The sequence below is a fragment of the Microcaecilia unicolor genome, chromosome 2, assembly GCF_901765095.1.
Source record: "Microcaecilia unicolor chromosome 2, aMicUni1.1, whole genome shotgun sequence".
NCBI classification, from domain to species: Eukaryota; Metazoa; Chordata; class Amphibia; order Gymnophiona; family Siphonopidae; genus Microcaecilia; species Microcaecilia unicolor.
In genome coordinates, this window is record NC_044032.1 from 61,820,469 (window position 1) to 61,841,667 (window position 21,199).

The following is a 21,199-nucleotide window of genomic DNA, read 5'->3' on the forward strand; positions in this document are numbered from 1 at the left end:
GCCCAGCTCACCACCGCCGAAACGGGGGAGGGGAATTAACCCAGCTCATCCCCACACAAGTGGGGGAGGGGAATCCGTCCAGCTCATCCCCGCGGAGCGGGGGAGGGACACCACACCCGCCGATGCGGGGGGATCTGGCTTATCCTGCAACCGCAGGAGGAGCTGACTGACCCGAACACCGCCGAAGCGGGAGGGGTACAAAACTGCCCTACAGCCGCACGAAGCGGGAGGGAGTGCCGGCAGAATTATAAGTCTCAATCCAGCCCCGAAAAACGGAGGGGAGAGGAATGCAGCAGCTCACTGTAACACAAACTCGTCTTAACTCTTGAAGAATCCAAGTGAAAAAACTTGAACACGAAGTCTTTCTGAAGTAACTGAAGACTAAACTTGAACCTGAAATGCAACCAGAATAAAACAATACAGATATCTGGGAGGGGCTATGGATTGATCAGCTATGATTAATGGAAAGAAAATTATCAGGTATGATTATACATAATTTTACCTTCCATATCATCAAGCTGATCAATCCATAGACTGGTGGGATGTACCGAAGCAGTACTCACCCAGGGCGGGACATAGAAATCCCTGACCGCAACACTGAAGCTCCAAACCGGGCCTCCGCCCGAGCAGCCACAGTCAAGCGGTAATGCTTGGAGAATGTATGGGCCGAAGCCCAAGTTGCCGCCTTGCATATCTCTTCCAAGGAGACGGAACCGGCCTCTGCCATCGAGGCCGCCTGAGCTCTTGTGGAGTGAGCCTTCAGCTGGATAGGCGGCACCTTCCCTGCGGCCACATAAGCCGCTGCAATGGCTTCCTTGACCCATCTTGCCACTGTAGGCTTAGCCGCCTGCAGACCCCTACGAGGACCTGCAAACAGGACAAACAGATGATCCGATTTCCGGAAATCATTGGTCACTTCCAAGTATCTGATGATGACTCGTCTCACATCCAGATATTTAAGAGCAGAGTACTCCTCTGGGTAGTCCTCCCTACGAAAGGAAGGGAGACAGAGCTGCTGATTCACATGGAAGCGAGAAACAATCTTGGGCAGGAAGGAAGGCACTGTGCGAATAGTCACTCCTGCCTCAGTGAACTGCAGAAAAGGCTCTCGACATGAGAGCGCCTGGAGCTCGGAAACTCTTCTGGCTGAAGTGATAGCCACCAAAAAGACTGCTTTCAACGTCAGATCTTTCAGAGATGCCCTCGACAAGGGTTCAAACGGCGGCTTCTGCAATGCTCTTAGCACCAGGTTGAGATTCCACGCAGGCACCACTGAGTGCAGAGGAGGGCGCAGGTGATTAACTCCCTTGAGAAAGCGCACCACATCTGGCTGGGAAGCCAGGGAAGCACCCTTCAGGCGGCCCCTGAAGCAAGCCAGAGCCGCTACCTGGACCTTAAGGGAACTGAGCGACAGGCCTTTGTCCAGACCTTCTTGCAGGAACGCCAACACTGAAGAAATTGGAGCAGTGAAGGGAGAAAGTGAGCCTGCTTCACACCACGCTGCAAAGATACGCCAAACCCTGGCGTAAGCAGTAGAAGTAGAGCGTTTCCTCGCTCTCAGCATAGTGGCGATGACCTTGTCTGAGAAGCCCTTCTTCCTCAGACGCTGCCGCTCAATAGCCAGGCCGTAAGACCAAAGGGGGAGGGATCCTCCATCACCACGGGACCCTGATGTAACAGGCCCTGCTCCACTGGCAGCCGCAGAGGATCGTCGACTGAGAGCCTGATCAAGTCCGCATACCAGGGACGTCTGGGCCAATCCGGACCCACCAGGATTATCCTGCCGGGATGTCTTGCCACCCGGTCTAGGACCCTGCCCAACATGGGCCAGGGTGGGAACACAGAGAAGCTCTTGTGTCGGCCATTGTTGGAGAAGAGCATCTACTCCCAGGGATCGAGGGTCCCGTCCTCTGCTGAAGAAGCGCGGCACTTGGCAATTGGCCGATGACGCCATCAGATCCAGGCTCGGCTGGCCCCAGCGCTTCGTGATGTCCAAGAACGCCTGAGCAGATAGCTGCCACTCTCCGGGCTCCAAGGTATGGCGACTGAGAAAGTCCGCCTTGACATTCATGACTCCGGCAATGTGGGCCGCTGACAGCTGTTCCAGGTTCGCTTCCGCCCACTGGCATAGACTCATAGCCTCCTTGGCTAGAGGGGCGCTCTTGGTACCTCCCTGGCGGTTGACATAGGCCACAGCCGTGGCATTGTCCGACAGTACCCGTACAGGCTTCAGCACCAGTAACGGGATGAACTCCAAAAGCGCCAACCGAATGGCTCTGAGTTCCAGGAGGTTGATAGACCACTTCGCCTCTGCAGTAGACCAGAGCCCCTGCGCTGTCCTTCCCAAGCAGTGGGCTCCCCAGCCCGACAATGAGGCGTCCGTCGTGACGACAATCCACTCTGGGGTCACCAGAGGCATTCCCGCAGACAACTTGTCTGTCTGCATCCACCAGCTCAGCGCCTTGCGCACTGCTGGATCCAAGGGAAGACGCACCGCATAATCCTCCGACATCGGAGTCCAGCGCTGCAGCAGAGAGTGTTGTAGTGGTCTCATATGAGCCCTGGCCCAGGGCACTACTTCCATCGTGGCCGTCATAGAGCCCAACAGCTGCACATAGTCCCAAGCCCGAAGAGGAGAGGCTACCAGGAACTGGTCCACCTGAGCCTGAAGCTTGACAATCCGATTGTCTGGCAGGAACACTCTGCCCACTTGGGTGTCGAATCGAACTCCCAGATACTCCAGGGACTGAGTCGGGCGCAGCTGGCTCTTCTCCCAGTTGATGATCCATCCCAGGGAGCTCAAAAGAGCAACTACCCGGTCCACAGCTTTGCCGCACTCTGCATAAGAGGGGGCTCGGATCAACCAGTCGTCCAGATAAGGATGGACTTGTACTCCTTCCTTTCGCAGGAAGGCCGCTATGACCACCATTACTTTGGAAAAGGTCCGCGGAGCAGTAGCCAACCCGAACGGGAGGGCTCTGAACTGGAAGTGTCGTCCCAGGACTGCAAAACGCAGAAAGCGTTGATGAGGAGGCCAGATGGGAATATGCAGGTACGCTTCCTTGATGTCCAAGGATGCCAGGTACTCCCCTGCCTTCACTGCCGCTATAACAGAGCGGAGAGTCTCCATGCGAAAGTGCCGCACTTTCAAGGCCCGATTGACCCCTTTGAGGTCGAGGATAGGCCGGACAGAACCTCCTTTCTTTGGCACCACAAAGTAAATGGAGTAACGCCCCATGCCAAGCTGACTTTCTGGCACCGGAACGACCGCACCCAGGCGGATCAGATTGTCCAAAGTCTGTTGCACTGCCACAGCTTTGACCGGAGACTTGCAGGGAGAGAGTACAAACCCGTCTCTTAAGGGTCGGCAGAACTCTAGCTTGTAGCCGTCTCTGATGACTTCCAGCACCCAAGCGTCTGAAGTTATTGTGGTCCACTCGCCCAGAAACGAGGACAGCCGTCCTCCAATCTGCACTGGGGCGTGGACCAATACCCCGTCATTGGGTACGAGACCCTGAGGGAGGACCGGAGGGAGCACCTCCGGGACGGCGGTCTCTGCGAAAGGAATGCTGCTTGGGGGAGAAATTCCTCTTAAAGGAAGAGGGGGCAGAAGAACCCGACCTGCCCGGGCGGTACCGACGGGCTTCCTGAAACCGTCCTCTGGAGGTACCGGGACGAGCACTAGCCCGAGCCCTGACCTCCGGTAACTTCTTGCCCTTAGACGTGCCGAGATCGGTCACGATTTTGTCCAGCTCGACCCCAAAGAGCAGCTTGCCTTTAAAAGGCAATTTAGCCAGGCGGGATTTAGAGGCGTGGTCAGCAGACCAATGTTTCAGCCAAAGCCACCGCCGCGCAGAGACTGTCTGAGCCATGCCTTTAGCTGAGGCTCTCAGGACATCATACAGCAAGTCTGCCAAATAGGCTAAGCCCGATTCCAGGGCTGGCCAATCAGCCCTCAAGGAATGGTCCGAGGGGGAAGCCCGCTGCACCATAGTCAGGCACGCCCTGGCCACGTAGGAGCCGCAAACTGAGGCCTGCAAACTTAAAGCAGCCGCCTCAAAGGACGACCTTAAGGCCGCCTCCAATCTCCTGTCTTGGGCGTCCTTCAAAGCCGTGCCACCTTCCACCGGCAAAGCCGTTTTCTTAGTCACCGCAGTGATTAAAGAATCCACGGTAGGCCACAGATAGGCCTCACGTTCACTCACAGCCAAAGGATAGAGGCGGGACATAGCCCTAGCCACTTTAAGGCTCGCTTCTGGGACATCCCATTGAGCCGAAATTAAGGTGTGCATGGCATCATGCACGTGGAAGGTTCTAGGCGGGCGCTTCGTCCCCAGCATAATGGCAGAGCCAACAGGGGCTGAGGGAGAGACGTCCTCCGGAGAGGATATCTTCAAAGTGTCCATGGCCTGTAACAACAGGTTGGGCAAATCCTCTGGGCGAAAAAGCCGCGCTGCAGAGGGGTCATCCGCTCCATCCGAGCGGGGATCCGTCTCCTCCAAGGAATCCGCAAAGGACCGTTGGGAGACCTCAGACACGCTGCCCTCATCTACATCGGAGGAGACAAATTCCTCCAAGGCCTGAGAATCAACCCGAGGGCGTTTACCTTTGGGAACCTCAACCTCTTTACCAGACGAGGGAGCGGGGGCAGCGTTGTGCATGAGGAAGGCCTGATGCAACAGCAAAACGAACTCGGGGGAGAAACCCCCCAGACTGTGCACTTCCGCAGCCTGGGCAACAGCCCTAGGCGCGCTCTCAACCGGCGCTCGCAACAGCGGGGGAGAGACATGCTGCGCATCCAAAATGGCGTCCGGCGCGAAACTCCGCGAAGGAGCCGCGCGGGAAGAACGGCTCTTAATTTTAGCCGCTTCTGTGCCGTCGCCCAAATTAAGGGCGTTCATGGCATTAATGTCTCCAACCTCAAGGGCGGCCCAAGAAGAAGCCGGCCGAGCCGCGTGGCCGGCCAAGATGGCGGAGGCGAGGAGCGGGGGATGGGCGTTTATGGCGGGAAAAACTGCCACGCCGGAGGAAGGACCGGGACATTCATCGGTCACGAAACTGTCACCCAACAAGGGCGAATCAGGCTTTAAGACCCCCGCATCCCCTCTAGAAGCGCTCAAGCGACCCGGGGAGCGACCCTTTGCGCCCTCGCCCTCCGACGCCATGTGCCACGAGGAGAAGAATCGGGGAACCCCCGCCCGCTATAAAAAGGTAAAATTACCTGCTGTCCGCTCCGAGTTGTAACGACCTGGTGTCTCAGTGAGTAGCTGCAATAGACGCTTAAATAAACGTCGAAATAAACGCCTTTAAGGCCGTTCAAAATTTTTTTTTTTTTTTTTTTTTTAACGGAGCCAGCGGGAGGGGGGAGAAAAGGAGGGACCTGGCACCACCAGGTTTGCACTTGCTCAAAAGAGCCCTCAACCCCAGGCACTCAACAAAACCTAAAAATTAGGCTTGGAGGCCTAGCCAGAGCTGCTGCTGTGTGTGACCACCACCTGCTGAGATAGAGAACATACTGAGGAGTTTCCGGCAGCACATGACCACATATAGGGAGGCAAAAGTTTGCTCTCTATCTCCACCTGCTGGTAGATGGACACAACCCACCAGTCTATGGATTGATCAGCTTGATGATATGGAATAAACTTTAACAAAGAGGCCCCTTTGGCTAGATCTACTAAAGGTTTTCTCCCATATAGGAGAAATGCTTCGTAAACATTTTTTTCTATGTTTGTGCAGCGCTGCATACGCTTTGTAGCGCTATAGAAATGCTAAATAGTAGTAGTAGTAGTAGTTGTAGTTAATATTTGATTAGTTAATGATCACTCCCACCTAAAAGTCATTGCAAAGTTGGCAGAATGTAAATACAGTTAATGTCTAATAGTTCAGTTTTAAAAATGTATCATTAATGTTAATCTGGAGTTGCCAGATTTGTGAGGAAAACTCCATGCTTCTGGTTATAGAGACTGCACATAAACAAAAAGATATCCAATGATTGGATTTCTGGCATGGAACCTTCAGATTTGCTTAACAGCATGCAGTAAGGATGCATGATAGGATTCAAAAGAAAAATGTACAAACTTGACTCTTCGCTGAACCAGTTATATTTTTAATTTAATTTATTGAATATAATTCTAACAGAGTTTTAGGAATCAACTTGGTTGAGTGGGGTTAAAAAGGGGGTGGGTGGGTGGTAAATTTAAAAAAAAAAAACCTGTGCAAATAATTACAAATATACAGTTGTGTTTAGTTGAGTTAACCACTTTGGGTGAAAAAGAATTATAGGTGATATATAAAACTATAGAATAATATAAAATAAAAAATACATGAGGCCAAACCAGACCGCCAAACTAGGATAAATCACCTTCATTTCATGATATTAAGCCCAACACCATCCATCTGTGGGACAACTTCTTTTTCAACAAGGATATTCGGTCTAAAACAGGCTTTTCCAAGTTTAGTCCTCAAGGGCTGCAAACAGGGATATCCCTAATGAATATGAATCTTCAATCAGGTGACTGCGTTTCAATTTTATTGCAGTTTATTTTTCTTACAAATATAACAATTTTAAATGTTAATATTTTCTCATGGTATTCTTGTATATTCATTCACTCACTTTCACACATCATTTATTACCTCACATTTTACAATTCGGATAAGTGTACTTTAACACCAAGGTAATCACATGATACTGGGATTTCACTAATCCCATGAATCTACAGACTGTTTGTATAATAATCCTTTTAAGACTATTAAAGCCTCATTTGTCATTAGAGTAATCTCACTTCTCAGTGTTTCTTATACATAACAGTAAAGCCGTAGAAAAAAGTGTTCTCCAAGCTTCACAAATGGCGAATTGTTCTTGCCACTCGTATTTCTATCAAAATTCTTTATCTCTAGTATCACGCTTCTTCCTTGGGTAGCTTCTTCCTTTCCAATAGCCTCAGCACAACTTATTGGCCACCATCTATTTCATATGTGGTGGACCAAAAATAGTAACCAGCACCAATTGTTTTCATGTCCGTCAAACCCTACGCTTGCAATGCGTTTCACCAGATGGCATCCTCAGGGGTTTAACTGTGATAAAATAGATACAATACCCAACTATAATACCAATACACCCTCATACTACATTTAAATATATTCTCAATGATCATCTCATACCTTTTATCTTTTAACCGTCTGCTTGCACAGGTCGACTTCTCACAGGGGTCCCCCTGGATATATTAAAGGAGCGCATGCGCTGGCGTTTTATTAAACAGCGGCGCCATTTCTCCAGGACCCCTGTGAGAGGTCGATCCTGTGCAAGCAGCTGGTTAAACAATAAAAGGTACCACAGATGAAATAGATGGTGGCCAATAAGCTGTGCTGAGGCTATTGGAAATGAAGAAACTACCCAAGGAAGAAGCGTGATACTAGAGATAAAGAACTTTGGTAGAAATACGAGTGGCAAGAACACTTCGCCATTTGTGAAGCATGGGTAACACTTCTTTCTACGGCTTTACTGTTATGTATAAGAAACACTGAGAAGTGAGATTACTCTAATGACAAATGAGGCTTTAATAGTCTTAAAAGGATTATTATACAAACAGTCTGTACATTTATGGGATTAGTGAAATCCCAGTATCATGTGATTACCTTGGTGTTAAAGTACACTTATACGAATTGTAAAATATGAGGTAATAAATGATGTGTGAAAGTGAGTGAATGAAGATACAAGAATACCATGAGAAAATATTAACATTTAAAATTGTTACATTTGTAAGAAAAATAAAATGCAATAAAACTGAAACGCAATCACCTGATTGAAGATTAATTACTAGTGGCTGGATTGAAATTTAGGGAGCTCAGGTTAGCAAATAAATTAATGAATATGAAAGATTTGCATGCCCACTACATCCATTGAATGCAGATTTATCATGCATATTCATTATGAATATCCTGAAAATATGGTGTGCTTGAAGCCCTCGAGGACTGAACTTGGACAAGCCTAGTCTAAAACTTAGATATCCTAAAGAAAATCTCACACTCATTACTTCATGTGAACTGAAAAATTCATTAATTGTTTAAAAACTTAAGCATTGAACCAAGATATGAGGATTCATGAATCACTTTAGAAGCCTAAATGGCCTTTTGTTAAGGTTAGACATACCCGGACACATCATCACCCTTGTTCCTAAAAAATCAAACACTTTCAGAAACTGCAATTCTAATAATTTTCCAACTGGTACTCAACCAATTTCCTCTAGATACCTATTGATAACCTGTTATTGTGAATTCTTATTTTACAATATTCTCTAGATACATTCCTTCAATTTAGGTATCTCTTATACAATAAAGGTCAACCACTATTTTGGTGGCCCTCCTTTGAATTACCTTTACCTTATCAATGTCTTTGTTGTAGATATGGACTCCAGAATGGCACATGATATTCAACATAAATCTCTAGTGAAAAGCTTATACAGTCACCAACCAGGAAAGAGACCTGATTGTCATCTTTGATGACCTCTGTGTAGCTAGTCAGTCTGAGAAAGCAGGTAAGAAAGCTAATACTTGGATGCATGGAGAAATTGATACTTCTCTAACCGCCCCAGGCCTCTTTCCTAACTGAAGGATAAGAACAACCAGTCAAGCAAAGTACCTTTTGACCTTTGGATCTCTACACTAAATTTTGTTTTAAACAAACTGGAAACAGAGAAAGACAATCTTATCTGATCTATCCCATCTCATCTGCCTTGTAAGAATGGTAGGGCTATAACTGCTGCTCCACACTGTTTACCCCCCCCCCAATACCTTCTCAGAAGTGGAAAAAGGAATTTTACATGCTCTTTGCCTGACTTACTGCTGACGTTTCACATCTGCCCTCTGCATTATTAATGTAAGTAGCAATCTCTAGTAGCAAAAAGAAGCTTCTAAAAAGTGACTATATATAAAACCTTTAATAGCAAGAGCACACACCTGGTCCAGCAGGCCGACAAGGAGAACTGGAAGACTGGAATACAGTACGTTGTAAAGGGCAATGAACCAATCTTCGTACACTGGCTATGAGAGAACAGAAACATAAGCATTATCAGAAAGTGGGTGAATTTCATGCACTACGCATTCACACGTCAGAACTATTTGGGTCTTGGAAGCATGATAAAATCTCATATTACTGATCCATAAACCTTACTTATAGTAACAATTGTTTTAATGGAAAAATTAATTCTTACTTGATAATTTTCTTTCCATTAGTCCCAACTGATCAATCCAGAGACTTGTGGGTTGTGTCCCTCTACCAAAAGGTGGAGATAGAGAGAACCTCTGAGGTTTGCTATATGTGGACCTGTGCAGCCAAGTAAACCTCAGCTTCTTCCCCTCATTCCCTTTCCTCCTTTCCTGAAGTTACTATTGAGGAAACTACACTTCTCCTTTCTTCCTCGAAATGTACCACCTGTTCCTCTGATCCCATTCCCACCCACCTTCTTAATGCCATCTCTCCTACTCTTATTCCTTTTATCTGTCACATTCTCAACCTCTCACTTTCCACTGCGACTGTCCCTGCTGCCTTTAAACATGCTGTGGTCACACCTCTCCTTAAGAAGCCTTCACTTGACCCTACTTGTCCCTCTAATTACCGACCCATCTCCCTCCTTCCTTTTCTCTCCAAATTACTTGAGCGTGCTGTTCACCGCCGCTGCCTTGATTTTCTCTCCTCACATGCTATTCTTGACCCATTACAATCTGGTTTTCGCCCTCTCCACTCAACCGAAACTGCGCTTACTAAAGTCTCCAATGACCTATTACTGGCTAAATCCAGAGGTCAATATTCCATCCTCATTCTTCTTGATCTTTCCGCTGCTTTTGACACTGTTGATCACAACATACTTCTCGATACCCTGTCCTCACTTGGATTCCAGGGCTCTGTCCTTTCCTGGTTCTCTTCCTACCTCTCCCTCCGCACCTTTAGTGTTCACTCTGGTGGATCCTCTTCTACTTCTATCTCTCTGCCTGTCGGCGTACCTCAGGGTTCTGTTCTTGGTCCCCTCCTCTTTTCTATCTACACTTCTTCCCTTGGTTCATTAATCTCATCCCATGGCTTTTCCTACCATCTCTATGCTGATGACTCCCAAATCTACCTTTCTACCCCTGAGATCTCACCTTGCATCCAAACCAAAGTTTCAGCGTGCTTGTCTGACATTGCTGCCTGGATGTCTCAACGCCACCTGAAATTAAATATGACCAAAACCGAGCTTCTCATTTTCCCCCCCAAACCCACCTCCCCGCTCCCCCCGTTTTCTATTTCTGTTGATGGCTCTCTCATTCTCCCTGTCTCCTCAGCTCGAAACCTTGGGGTCATCTTTGACTCTTCTCTCTCCTTCTCTGCTCATATCCAGCAGACCGCCAAGACCTGTCGTTTCTTTCTTTACAACATCCGTAAAATCCGCCCCTTTCTTTCCGAGCACTCTACCAAAACCCTCATCCACACCCTTGTCACATCTCGTTTAGACTACTGCAATCTGCTTCTTGCTGGCCTCCCACTTAGTCACCTCTCCCCTCTCCAGTCGGTTCAAAACTCTGCTGCCCGTCTCATCTTCCGCCAGGGTCGCTTTACTCATACTACCCCTCTCCTCAAGACCCTTCACTGGCTCCCTATCCGTTTTCGCATCCTGTTCAAACTTCTTCTACTAACCTATAAATGTATTCACTCTGCTGCTCCCCAGTATCTCTCCACACTCGTCCTTCCCTACACCCCTTCCCGTGCACTCCGCTCCATGGATAAATCCTTCTTATCTGTTCCCTTCTCCACTACTGCCAACTCCAGACTTCGCGCCTTCTGTCTCGCTGCACCCTACGCCTGGAATAAACTTCCTGAGCCCCTACGTCTTGCCCCATCCTTGGCCACCTTTAAATCTAGACTGAAAACCCACCTCTTTAACATTGCTTTTGACTCGTAACCACTTGTAACCACTCGCCTCCACCTACCCTCCTCTCTTCCTTCCCGTTCACATTAATTGATTTGATTTGCTTACTTTATTTATTTTTTGTCTATTAGATTGTAAGCTCTTTGAGCAGGGACTGTCTTTCTTCTATGTTTGTACAGCGCTGCGTATGCCTTGTAGCGCTATAGAAATGCTAAATAGTAGTAGTAGTAGTAGTAGTATGAACGATATCAAAGCAGTGGAATGGAAACAATAGAAAACACTCCTGACATTGTCAGACCAAATGCCCACTTCCAAATTTAATTGTTTTTATTATTTAATCAAACAAAGGAACGTTCAGAACAATGAAACCTAAAAAAACTAACCAACTATGGGACTCTGCATAGGAGGAAGCCTGAGCTTGTGTAGAATAAGCACAAATTGCACAGGGGCTTGCTTGCCCAATGCCACGTAGGCCGAAGTGATGACCTCCCGCACCCAACGGTCTATGGTGGCCTTGGAAGCCATATGACCCTTCTTACTGCCTCCAAAAAGGAAGAAGAGATGGTCAGAAAGACAAAATTAATCCGCGACCTCCAAATACCTGAGAACAGCCCATCTCACGTCGAAGCAGCGAAGAGCCTGGAATTGCTCGGGGTAGTCTTCCCGGCAAAAAGTCGGCAAATGCAGAGACTGCCCCAAATGGAAACGAGAAACAACCTTGGGCAAAAATGAAGGAACTGTCCTAATCGATACACCCCCGCCTCTGTAAAACGCAGGAAGGGGTCTCTGCAAGAAACAGCCTGCAACTCTGAAATTCTCCGAGCTGAATAGCTACTAGGAAAATCGCCTTCAAGGTAAGATCCTTAACCGTAATCCCCGATAAGGGTTCGAAAGTAGGATGGTGAAGCGCTTTGATTACTAGATTAAGGTTCCAGGATGGCAGAACTGGCACATGCGGAGGACGCAACCGATTTACGCCCCTCAAAAAACAAACCACATCCAGGTGGGAGGCGATCGACGCTCCCTGAAGCCAGCCTCTAAAGCATGCCAGAGTTGCCGCCTACACCTTAAGAGAACTCAACTAGAGTGATTTCTGTACACCCTCCTGAAGAGACGCGAGGATAACCGATACTGAAGCCGCTGACAATCCTAAACTCGCACACCACGAATCGAAGGTACGCCACACCCTAGCATAAGCTATCAAGGTGGATCTTTTCCGAGCCTGAAGCATCGTAGCGGTAACCGTGTCTGAATACCCTTTCCTTCTCAACTTCACCCTTTCAAGAACCAGGCCATAAGACCAAAGGGGGAGGGATCCTCCATCATGACTGGTCCTTGCAGCAAGAGACTGTCCTGCACCTGGAGCCAGAGAGGACAATCAAACAGGAGCCTGACCATATCCACGTACCAGGTATATCTGGGCCAATCCGGAGGGGGGCCACCAGGATCACTCGACCAGGATGAGTGGCAATGCGAGTCAGTAACCTGCCCACCATAGGCCATGGGGGAAAGGCATAGTGCAGGCCCCTGTGCCAAGGTTGTAGAAGAGCATCGATACCTTCCGAGCCCAGCTCTCTTCCCCTGCTGAAGAAACGGGGAACCTTCGCAGTGAATGCAGTGGCCATTAAGTCCATCACCGGCATCCACCAACGGGCAGCTATCTGATCAAAGGCCAGAGTGTCCACTCCCCCGGCTTCAACTGGTGGCAACTGAGAAAGTCTGCTTGCACATTCTGTGACCCCGCTATATGAGCCACTGTCAAGAGAGAGAGATGAGTCTCTGCCCAATGGCAGATCAGGGCCACCTTGAGCGCTAGTGGTGCACTCCTGGTGCCCCCCTGATGGTTCACGTAGGCAACCGCCGTCGCATTGTCCGAGAGAACTCGAACTGGGCAACCGCGGAGGAGAGAGAAACTCCTGAAGGGCCATATGAATGGCCCGCAACTCCAAGCAGTTGATGGACCAAGATGCCTCCGTTGAGGTCCAAATGCCTTGGGCCGTCTGTTGGAGGCAATGAGCCCCCCAACAAGACAGCTATGCATCCGTGGTCACGATCTTCCATTTCGGGGTTTGCAGAGTAATGCCCAACACCACATTCTTTTGAATGAACCACCAGTGCATGATTGTGTGCAGACGGGTTGAACCTTGTAATCCTCTGAGAGAGGAGACCAATGGCTCAGAAGGTGCCACTGCAGGGGGCGCAAGTGAGCTCTGGCCCACTTTACGACATCCAAGGTGGAGGCCATGGAACCCAGAACTTGTACATAGTCCCAAGCCCGCGGGTTCAGAGTTTGGAACAGAGCTCGCAACTGAACCTGCAACCGCTGTGCTCAAGCTGAAGGAAAAGAAACTATCCCTGTTCGGGTATCGAAGCACACTCCCAGGTATTCCAGCGTCTGGGAGGGCATAAGGCTGCACTTTGGGAAGTTGATCACCCAACCAAGCGATTGAAGCAACCCAACAACTCTGTTGGTTGTCCGTCGACTCTCCTCGAAAGAAGACGCCCACACAAGTCAGTCATCTAGATAAGGATGGACTTGAATCCCTTCCTTTCTGATAGGCCGCAACTACAAGGACCTTGGAAAAAGTCCGAGGTGCTGTGGCTAAGCTGAAGGGCATCGCTTTGATTTGAAAATGATGGCCGAGCACTGCAAAGCGAAGAAAATGCCTGTGGGGAGGGCAAATTGGAATGTGTAAATAGGCCTCAGATTGAGAGATGTCAAAAACACCCCTGGCTGTACCGCTGCAATCACCGAAAGGAGGGTTTCCATGCGGAAATGCCGAACCCGTAAGGACCTGTTGACGCACTTGAGATCTAGGATGGGTCGCCAAGAACTGCCCTTTTTTGGCACCACAAAATAAATGGAGTATCGACTGCACCCTCTTTCTGTTGGGGGTACAGGCTGGACAGCTCCCAGTCGTCGTAAGTTGGGAGGGTGTGATGAACTTCCCGCACTATGGAGGGAGAGTTGCAAGGAGATTCCAGAAACGAGTCTATCGGACGAGTCAATTCCAACTTGTATCTGTCTCTGATAACCTCCAAGATCCATCCTTCGGATGTTACCCCTGGTCCACTCCACCAGGAATAGGGACAGCCTGCCTCCAATAACCGGCTGGAGATGGACCAGGGACCCATCATTGGGCGGACCTGGCTGCGGGCTGGTTTCTGTACCGGAAAGGAAGGCCCGCCTGTCACCTCAAAATAGCCAAAACCTCAAAAGCCCTAATAATCAGGGAGGGAAGCTCTTCCTTGTGAAAAATGCAGGCAGCCGTCGGGTCATCCCCCTCCTCAGAAGGTAGGTGACCTCATCTGCCAAATCTAATGACTCTGAGGGAGAGCCCAGAGACAAAACCGGGCCATCTGTGTCAGATAGCTCCTCGGGATCCAAAATCTCTACTCAGGGACGTCTTGGAAGGAAAGACAGAGGCTGCCGCAACCTAAGTTTGCTGAGGAAGAGACGGGGCTGCCTGAAGAGAAGCTCCTGACTTCCTCAGAAGAAAGGCATTGTGCATTAATAAAACAAAATCTGGGGAAAAGGAACTGAAAGGGACTCCCCTGCTCCCTCTAAATTGCTTTCATCCATCGGAGCCTGTGCCACAGAAGAGTGCTGTGCCTCCTGTCAACTGCCACATGCAGAGCTGGTCGCGCCTGAGAGGAAAAAATGGCACCCGCCGACGCGTGCTGCACTAACTGCCCCCGAGGAAACCGCTGAAACTATCCCCTGCGCTTCCGACTCACCGGACGCCTGAGGGGAACCCCCATCACGCTAAACACCTGTTGTAGGCTGACGGCGGCACGACAAACTCCCCCGACGCTGTCTCTGGCCGCCACACCGGGAGCAGCACTTAGCCGCCTCAGAAGGTACTGACATGCTCCACAAACTCCTGCCCCTCAAACAGACTCGGCAGCCCGTCTAGCTCCTCCGTATGATTAAACAAAAACAAAGTCTCTTAAAGAGATGTGTACCTTTTTTTTTTTTTTTTTACTCAGGAGAGAAAGGCAACACCTGATCAGGCCCACAGCCCCACGCGACGGAGGAAAGGTAGGGGGAGACCGAGAGGGACCTTGCACCACCAGGTGTACACCAGAAGCTACAAACAACCACTCAACCCCTGACTTTGCTAAACTAGGCCCAAAGGACACCAGTAGCCAGATCAAACCAGAGCTCCACAGAGTTGTCCCTCCACCTGCTAGATAGAGAGAATACTGAGGTTTACTTGGCTGCACAAGTCCACATATAGCAAACCTCGGAGGTTCTCTATCTCCACATGCTGGTAGAGGGACACAACCCATAAGTCTCTGGATTGATCTGTGGGACGCTATGGAACCAGCTGTTTATTCCTTCTGTCATACTTCCAAGTTCAATCAGAACCAGGACTGGGATCTGGTGGTGCCATGAGCCTTCATCAGCAACTACCAAGGGATAAAAAACCTTACTCAACTGAAGCCCAGTCATTTCACGGATAGTCCTGTACCCTTACAATCAAGGGCCTAAATCTGGTTAGTAGATTTCAGCCTTAAGCTGTTACTACTATTCCCTGTGAATGATGCTTCTGCATACCCAAAGGAAGACCCAAACTCAGATCAAACCAGGGACCTTCTACTAGCAATGCACAAAACCACCTGGATCACTGGGCCAGTTCTACTAATTATGCTAGGTGTGGGTTCTATTAGCTCACACTGTGGGCTTGATAATACTGGTCTGCTGTTGGGGGTGGGGGAGATGGAACAGGTTTCTGCAGGAATTATGACTATGTGGATATGCATTTTATTGTTTATATTAGATGCAGGTTATTGGCTCGTATTACTGGATGTGATTGCTGCTAACCAAATGAGGAGGAACTGGGCTTAGATATTCCTCATGTTCAATTTTCAGTTTAATTTCATGTATGTTATTACATTTATTCTTCCTATTTCTATGCACTTATATTTCATATTTCTATGCATACTAATGTTTAAATAACCTACTGTTTAATTATAAAGTACACTGGATGTGACCGGTTGCCTCTTATGCCTAGTTGGCAACGTACACAGAAATGGGTTGACAGAATTATTCCATGCTATGAATGCTGGTTTTGATAAAGTATGTTCTAAGGGTTCCAAGTTGTGATAGGCACTAATGCTTGCTTATCACAGCTAAAAATGCCTCTCAGTAATTTTGAGATTGGTGTGCGCTACCTATGTGCTAAAATTTATTTGGGTTGATCAATGAAGAACGGAGTGTCACTGATGGAACACTGGGGAGTTCCCCAGATGCTAATGGTGATCAAAGTAATCTGACGATCCCCGTTGAAGATAGAATGTGTAGTTGTACATAAATGTGCATGCTGCGATTGACATTATTATCAAAAGTGAGAAAATATATAGTGTTTGAGATATGCGTTAAACTTTGAAAATTTATTTTTTAGCAGTGAGATGGGTCTGGGGATAAAGAGTGGGCATGCTCTGCACTAATTGGTTAGTGCAGCTGCATTGCTACGTGTTAACCAATTAGCACATGGTTAGCATGCGAACCCGTGTCACCTACAAAACAGATGGCAGTAGGGGCTCACACGCTAATGGCCACGTGCGAATGGGAAAATTCGTGTTTGATCATTAACACAGAAAATAGAAACAAATTCAGCCATTTTACTCCTGCAGAAAAATGGCATTAGCGTGCAGGAATGACTCACTTAAGGACACGCTAAGGTCACTTTTTACCGCAGTTTCGTAAAAGGGCCCCTAAATGTTTAAATTTTTTAAAATTAATTAGTTTACTCACATTCATTTTTGGACTTTTTTAAAGGTATTTTCTTCCAAGTTAATTTTAAAAAGTGGTTTCACTTCCCAGTGTATAATTGTATGTAACACATACCATGCCCTTTTTGTTCCCAGGCAGCCCTGGAACCTTTTATCAGAACTGTGACATTCAAGGGTGTTAGATGCCACTATGACTGTGAGCAAAAAGCCCAGAAGAAGAAACCAGAAGCACTGTTTCCATTCTCCTTTTCATATATACCTTATAATTACTTTCCAATCAACAGAACAGCTTAGAAAGAAGCTTGGGAGGTTCAACTAGTACTCTCAGGGGCTGATGTGGAAAGCTACTGTGAACAGAAGTATGTAGCAACTGCAAGGAATCACATGTTACTGGCACACAATGCAGAAAGGAGTCACAAAAGAAATTAACTTGTGTGGTACACTGACCTTGGGTGCCCAGTGTATTAAAATGTACTCTTCCGCAATGTACAGAAGTTAACAGGGGATTTTAACACAAACAATGCAAGAAATTCACTGCCAGGTCTCAGGCAGCCTAGAAGGATTAGTCTAGAGGATTTTATGACCAGCTTTCGGGATTTACTGCCAGCTTTTTCTTAACAGGCAAAGCAGAAATAATAGTGTGCACAGTGATAATATTGGCTTCACTGAGCATGTGTCTAAAGAAAATGAAAATACCAGCACAAATCTGCATATAGGTATTAGCCTCACAAAAATTATATGTGGAAGAGATTTTTGTGAGTATTTATGCGCACAATGTGCAGATGTGCTGGCCCTATTTTTCCTTTGGACATGCACAGAGTGAAGATGCCCTTACCACAGAGCTTTTGTGCACCTGCATCCAACAGGTTTTCCCTAATTGACATGCAAGTTCTGCGCACTTTGAATTTGTATCTCATTAGCTTACTGCATCACAATGGAATATTTCTTTTTCTAATCTAGTGGTAGAAGCCACATGCTCAACTGTATGGCTTAAGAATGTAAGTATTGCCATACTGGGACAGACCAAAGATCCATCAAGCCCAGCATCCTGTTGGCCAATCCAGGTCACAAGTACAATACATTTTATGCTGCGTATCCCAGAAATAAGCAGTGGATTTTCCCCAAGTCCATCTTAATAATGGCTTCTGGACTTATTTTTTAGGAAGCTATACAAACCTTTTTTAAACCCCACTAAGCTAACTGCAACAAATTTCAGCGTTTAATTACATGTTGAGTGAAGAAATATTTTCTCTGATTTGTTTTAAATTTACTACTTTGTAGCTTGATTTGTCCTAATATTCTCCTAAGGATCAAGCATGCTTAAGCTTGGTTGTCAATCCTCCTTCACTAGATATGGTGCACATGGCCTCTGACAAGATGAGAACACCATGCTATATCAAAGAAGCAACATCTACTCGTGTTTAAAATGGTTCCGACTTACTCTTCCTTATTATAATCTGGGCCATCAAGTGATTGACGCATTAACAGAAAGAGCATGATACTGATCAGTGATCACTATATACTGGCATAAGAAGCTATTTTAATTCATCAAGAATTATGAAGGCATATATATATACATATATATATATATATATATATATTTTTATATAAGGGTAAAAAGGTGGGCCTTTGAAAACCAGGAAAAAAAATAGAAGAATTATGATATCTTCCTTTTAAATCAAACGCTTCTGATTTTGGAACAAACATGTAACAAAGTAATCTAAAGCTCTGAAATTGTTTTCCATGGTTTTAATGTCCTTCAGTGTTGCGCAGTACAAGCATTATTTATCAGAGAGAATTTCTATGGATTATTACCACTACAGAAATGCACCTTTACTTACTTGAGCAGAAAATCCATTGAAAAATGAGAACCAAAAGTGAACTAATGTAAAAGCAAAGTTTTTGTAGAAGAAGAATCGCAAAAATTTGCACATCCTAATATAGGACCAGCGGCCGTGGACTAGAATCAGTCTCTGCAGAAATCGGAACTGAGCAAAGGAGTAGTCACTGGACATAACTGCTTGCATGCCTTCTTGTCCACTTATGCCAACACCAATGTGGGCAGCTGAAAAACAGAATACATCTTAGTCACATCCGAGTGAAAAATAGCTTTGTTCATGTTAGCACTCTTGCCTGCAGCCTGAGATGCTGACTAGTAACCTAGGCAATTAATTGTCAATAAATCAGTGTTACATTAACATCTGTGAATCACTCAGTTATCAAAGCAGGTGGATTTCAGTCTAAGATCAGCACAGCTGACTTATGGATTTTAAAAATGTTTGTGGTATCAGCATCTGTACAAGCTGGAGATTGGAATGTGTCAAGTAACAGCAGAATTTTCCTTAATTTTTTCAAGAGATCAGTGTGTCTTCATTCAGAGGCCTCTCCACAGGGCTGGCTCTAGGCAGCAGCAGAAAACCTAGAGCTACCCTCCCCCTCTCTACAATTTTTGGTTTGGGGGGGGGGGGAATGGAAGGCACAATGGTGTCTACATTTGAAAGAGCACCTCATATCTCCTGTAGAGATACTGACCCCTTTTTTTTGGCATTGTGCCAAAGCCGATTGCCAAACCAAAGTCCTAAATTAGGTTTGCCTTTTCTTCAAAATTCAATATTGTTTTCCTATCAAATAACTGGATGGTTAATTCACTCCCAATCACTGCAAACCACTTAAAGCAAATACAAAAATATTGGTTTGAATTCTAGTTATTGTGGAGAAGAGTCAGTTGCACAGGAAAAAAAAAAAAAAACTTTCCAGAAGAAGTGGTTGGGGCAAAAATAGCAAGAATTCAAGGCAGCATAGGATAAGTACAAAGCATCCTTAGTTGCAAGAAGTGAAGGGAAGCCACACATCAACTAGGGCAGGGGTAGGCAACTCCGGTCCTCGAGAGCCACAGGCAGGTCAGGTTTTCAGGATATCCACAATGAATATGCATGAGATAGATTTGCATACCATGGAGGCAGTGCTTGCAAATCTATCTCCTGCATATTCATTGTGGATATCCTGAAAACCTGACCTGCCTGCGGCTCTCGAGGACCGGAGTTGCCTACCCCTGAACTAGGGGAATATGGTATTACAACAAAGCAAACTGAGTAAACTAGACAGGTCTTGGTCTTTTTCTGATAATAGGTTGTATGTTTAAGAATACCTTGAAAAAAATAATGGTGAAGTACCAAACTACTCAAGAAAACTAAACACGTGAATTATCAAAAAAAAAAAAAAAAAAGAAAAAGAAATGGAGAAAAAGACCTCATAGAAACTGGTACAAAGAAAACTACCATGAAATAGATCTTAAATGCAACAGTTGTAAATGCAATCAGTAAAAAAGTAATCATAGGTCTAAAAAAAAAAAAAAACTCCAAAAGATAGTCTTTACTCTTTAATTTATATCAAAAAATCATATGCAAATATATCCCCCCCAAAAAAATCAAAAGCACACTTAGCTTTGTTTCTCTATAGTGATTCTTTCCGTGGCATTGTAACTTCAAAGCATTAAAGCAATGATGCTGCTCACGGGATCACAGTGGATCCAATTTTCCAATCAAGAGATTTGCATACAATAGAGGCAGTGTATGCAAATCAATGTCATGCATATTCATTATGGATATCCCAAAAACCTGACTGGCAAATTGGGAAACAATGCTGTAGTGGACAGACAGCACAATTGCTTTACAAATTCAGATCTCAACAACCGTCTTGGAATATACATTTTCAAGTTACCCACAAAATAATTAGGTACCTCAGCATTTATGTTTGTAAACCAACAGAAGGATTTTAAAATTCACCCTATGTACAAAAAGGTGTGAGCAAAATCTAAATAAATAAATAAAACTGGCAACCAGTGCAATTCCTTCAATACAGGAATAATACACATAATTTTTAACACTCCTGTAATCAACTATGCAGCTTTATTCTGGGCAATCTGCAGGGCCTGAACTCTAGCAGATGATATAAATATATATTTATTTTAATTTATTGCATTTGTATCCCACATTTTCCCACCTCTTTGCAGGCTCAATGTGGCTTACAATACATCATGAATAGTGGGAACATTTAAGAAAATATATGTTTAGCATACAGAAGGATCTTGATAACATGATAATGACAAGACATTAGTGTAACAAGCATACATTATAAGGCAGTTCTGGATATTTGTATAAGAGTTCATATTTGTTGATCTTTGTGGTATGCCTTGTTAAAGAGATGGGTCTTCAGTAGTTTGCGGAAGTTAGTTCACAGAGCGTTTTTAAGAATTACAACTGTCAATTCTAGTCAGCACCAGGCTCTACAAAACTGTCTGAAAATCTAGAGCAGGCACCATGTTTCAGCATACTTAAAAAGGCGAATATGAAAACAAAAAGATGTTGCATTCACAAAATCAGATTGATCAAGTAATCTCATTTGGGTTCTGTCAGGTGACATGTTGCAGAGGGAAATTGGCTTGAAAATCAAGAACCTGTGGGATATGAGGTGGAAAGTGAAAAGAATGGCAGAAAATAGGGAGGATTAGAAATTGAAAGAGGGAGATAAAAATCAAAGTGTAAATGCCAGTTCCTGCC

General features: G+C 46.0%; 1 protein-coding gene across 5 annotated transcripts in view; it reads right to left on the bottom strand.

Moving 5' to 3' along the window:
- The window catches only part of ATP8B1 (ATPase phospholipid transporting 8B1), a 225,912-nt gene that overhangs the window by 16,127 nt on the left and 188,586 nt on the right, over positions 1-21,199 (bottom strand). For all 5 annotated transcript variants that reach the window (XM_030192987.1, XM_030192984.1, XM_030192986.1 and 2 more), the window contains 2 exons: positions 18,482-18,705; positions 8,956-9,039 (listed from right to left, as the gene is read on the bottom strand). In XM_030192987.1, coding sequence (XP_030048847.1) covers positions 8,956-9,039; positions 18,482-18,705 — 308 coding nt within the window. The remainder of the gene's footprint in view (positions 1-8,955; positions 9,040-18,481; positions 18,706-21,199) is intronic.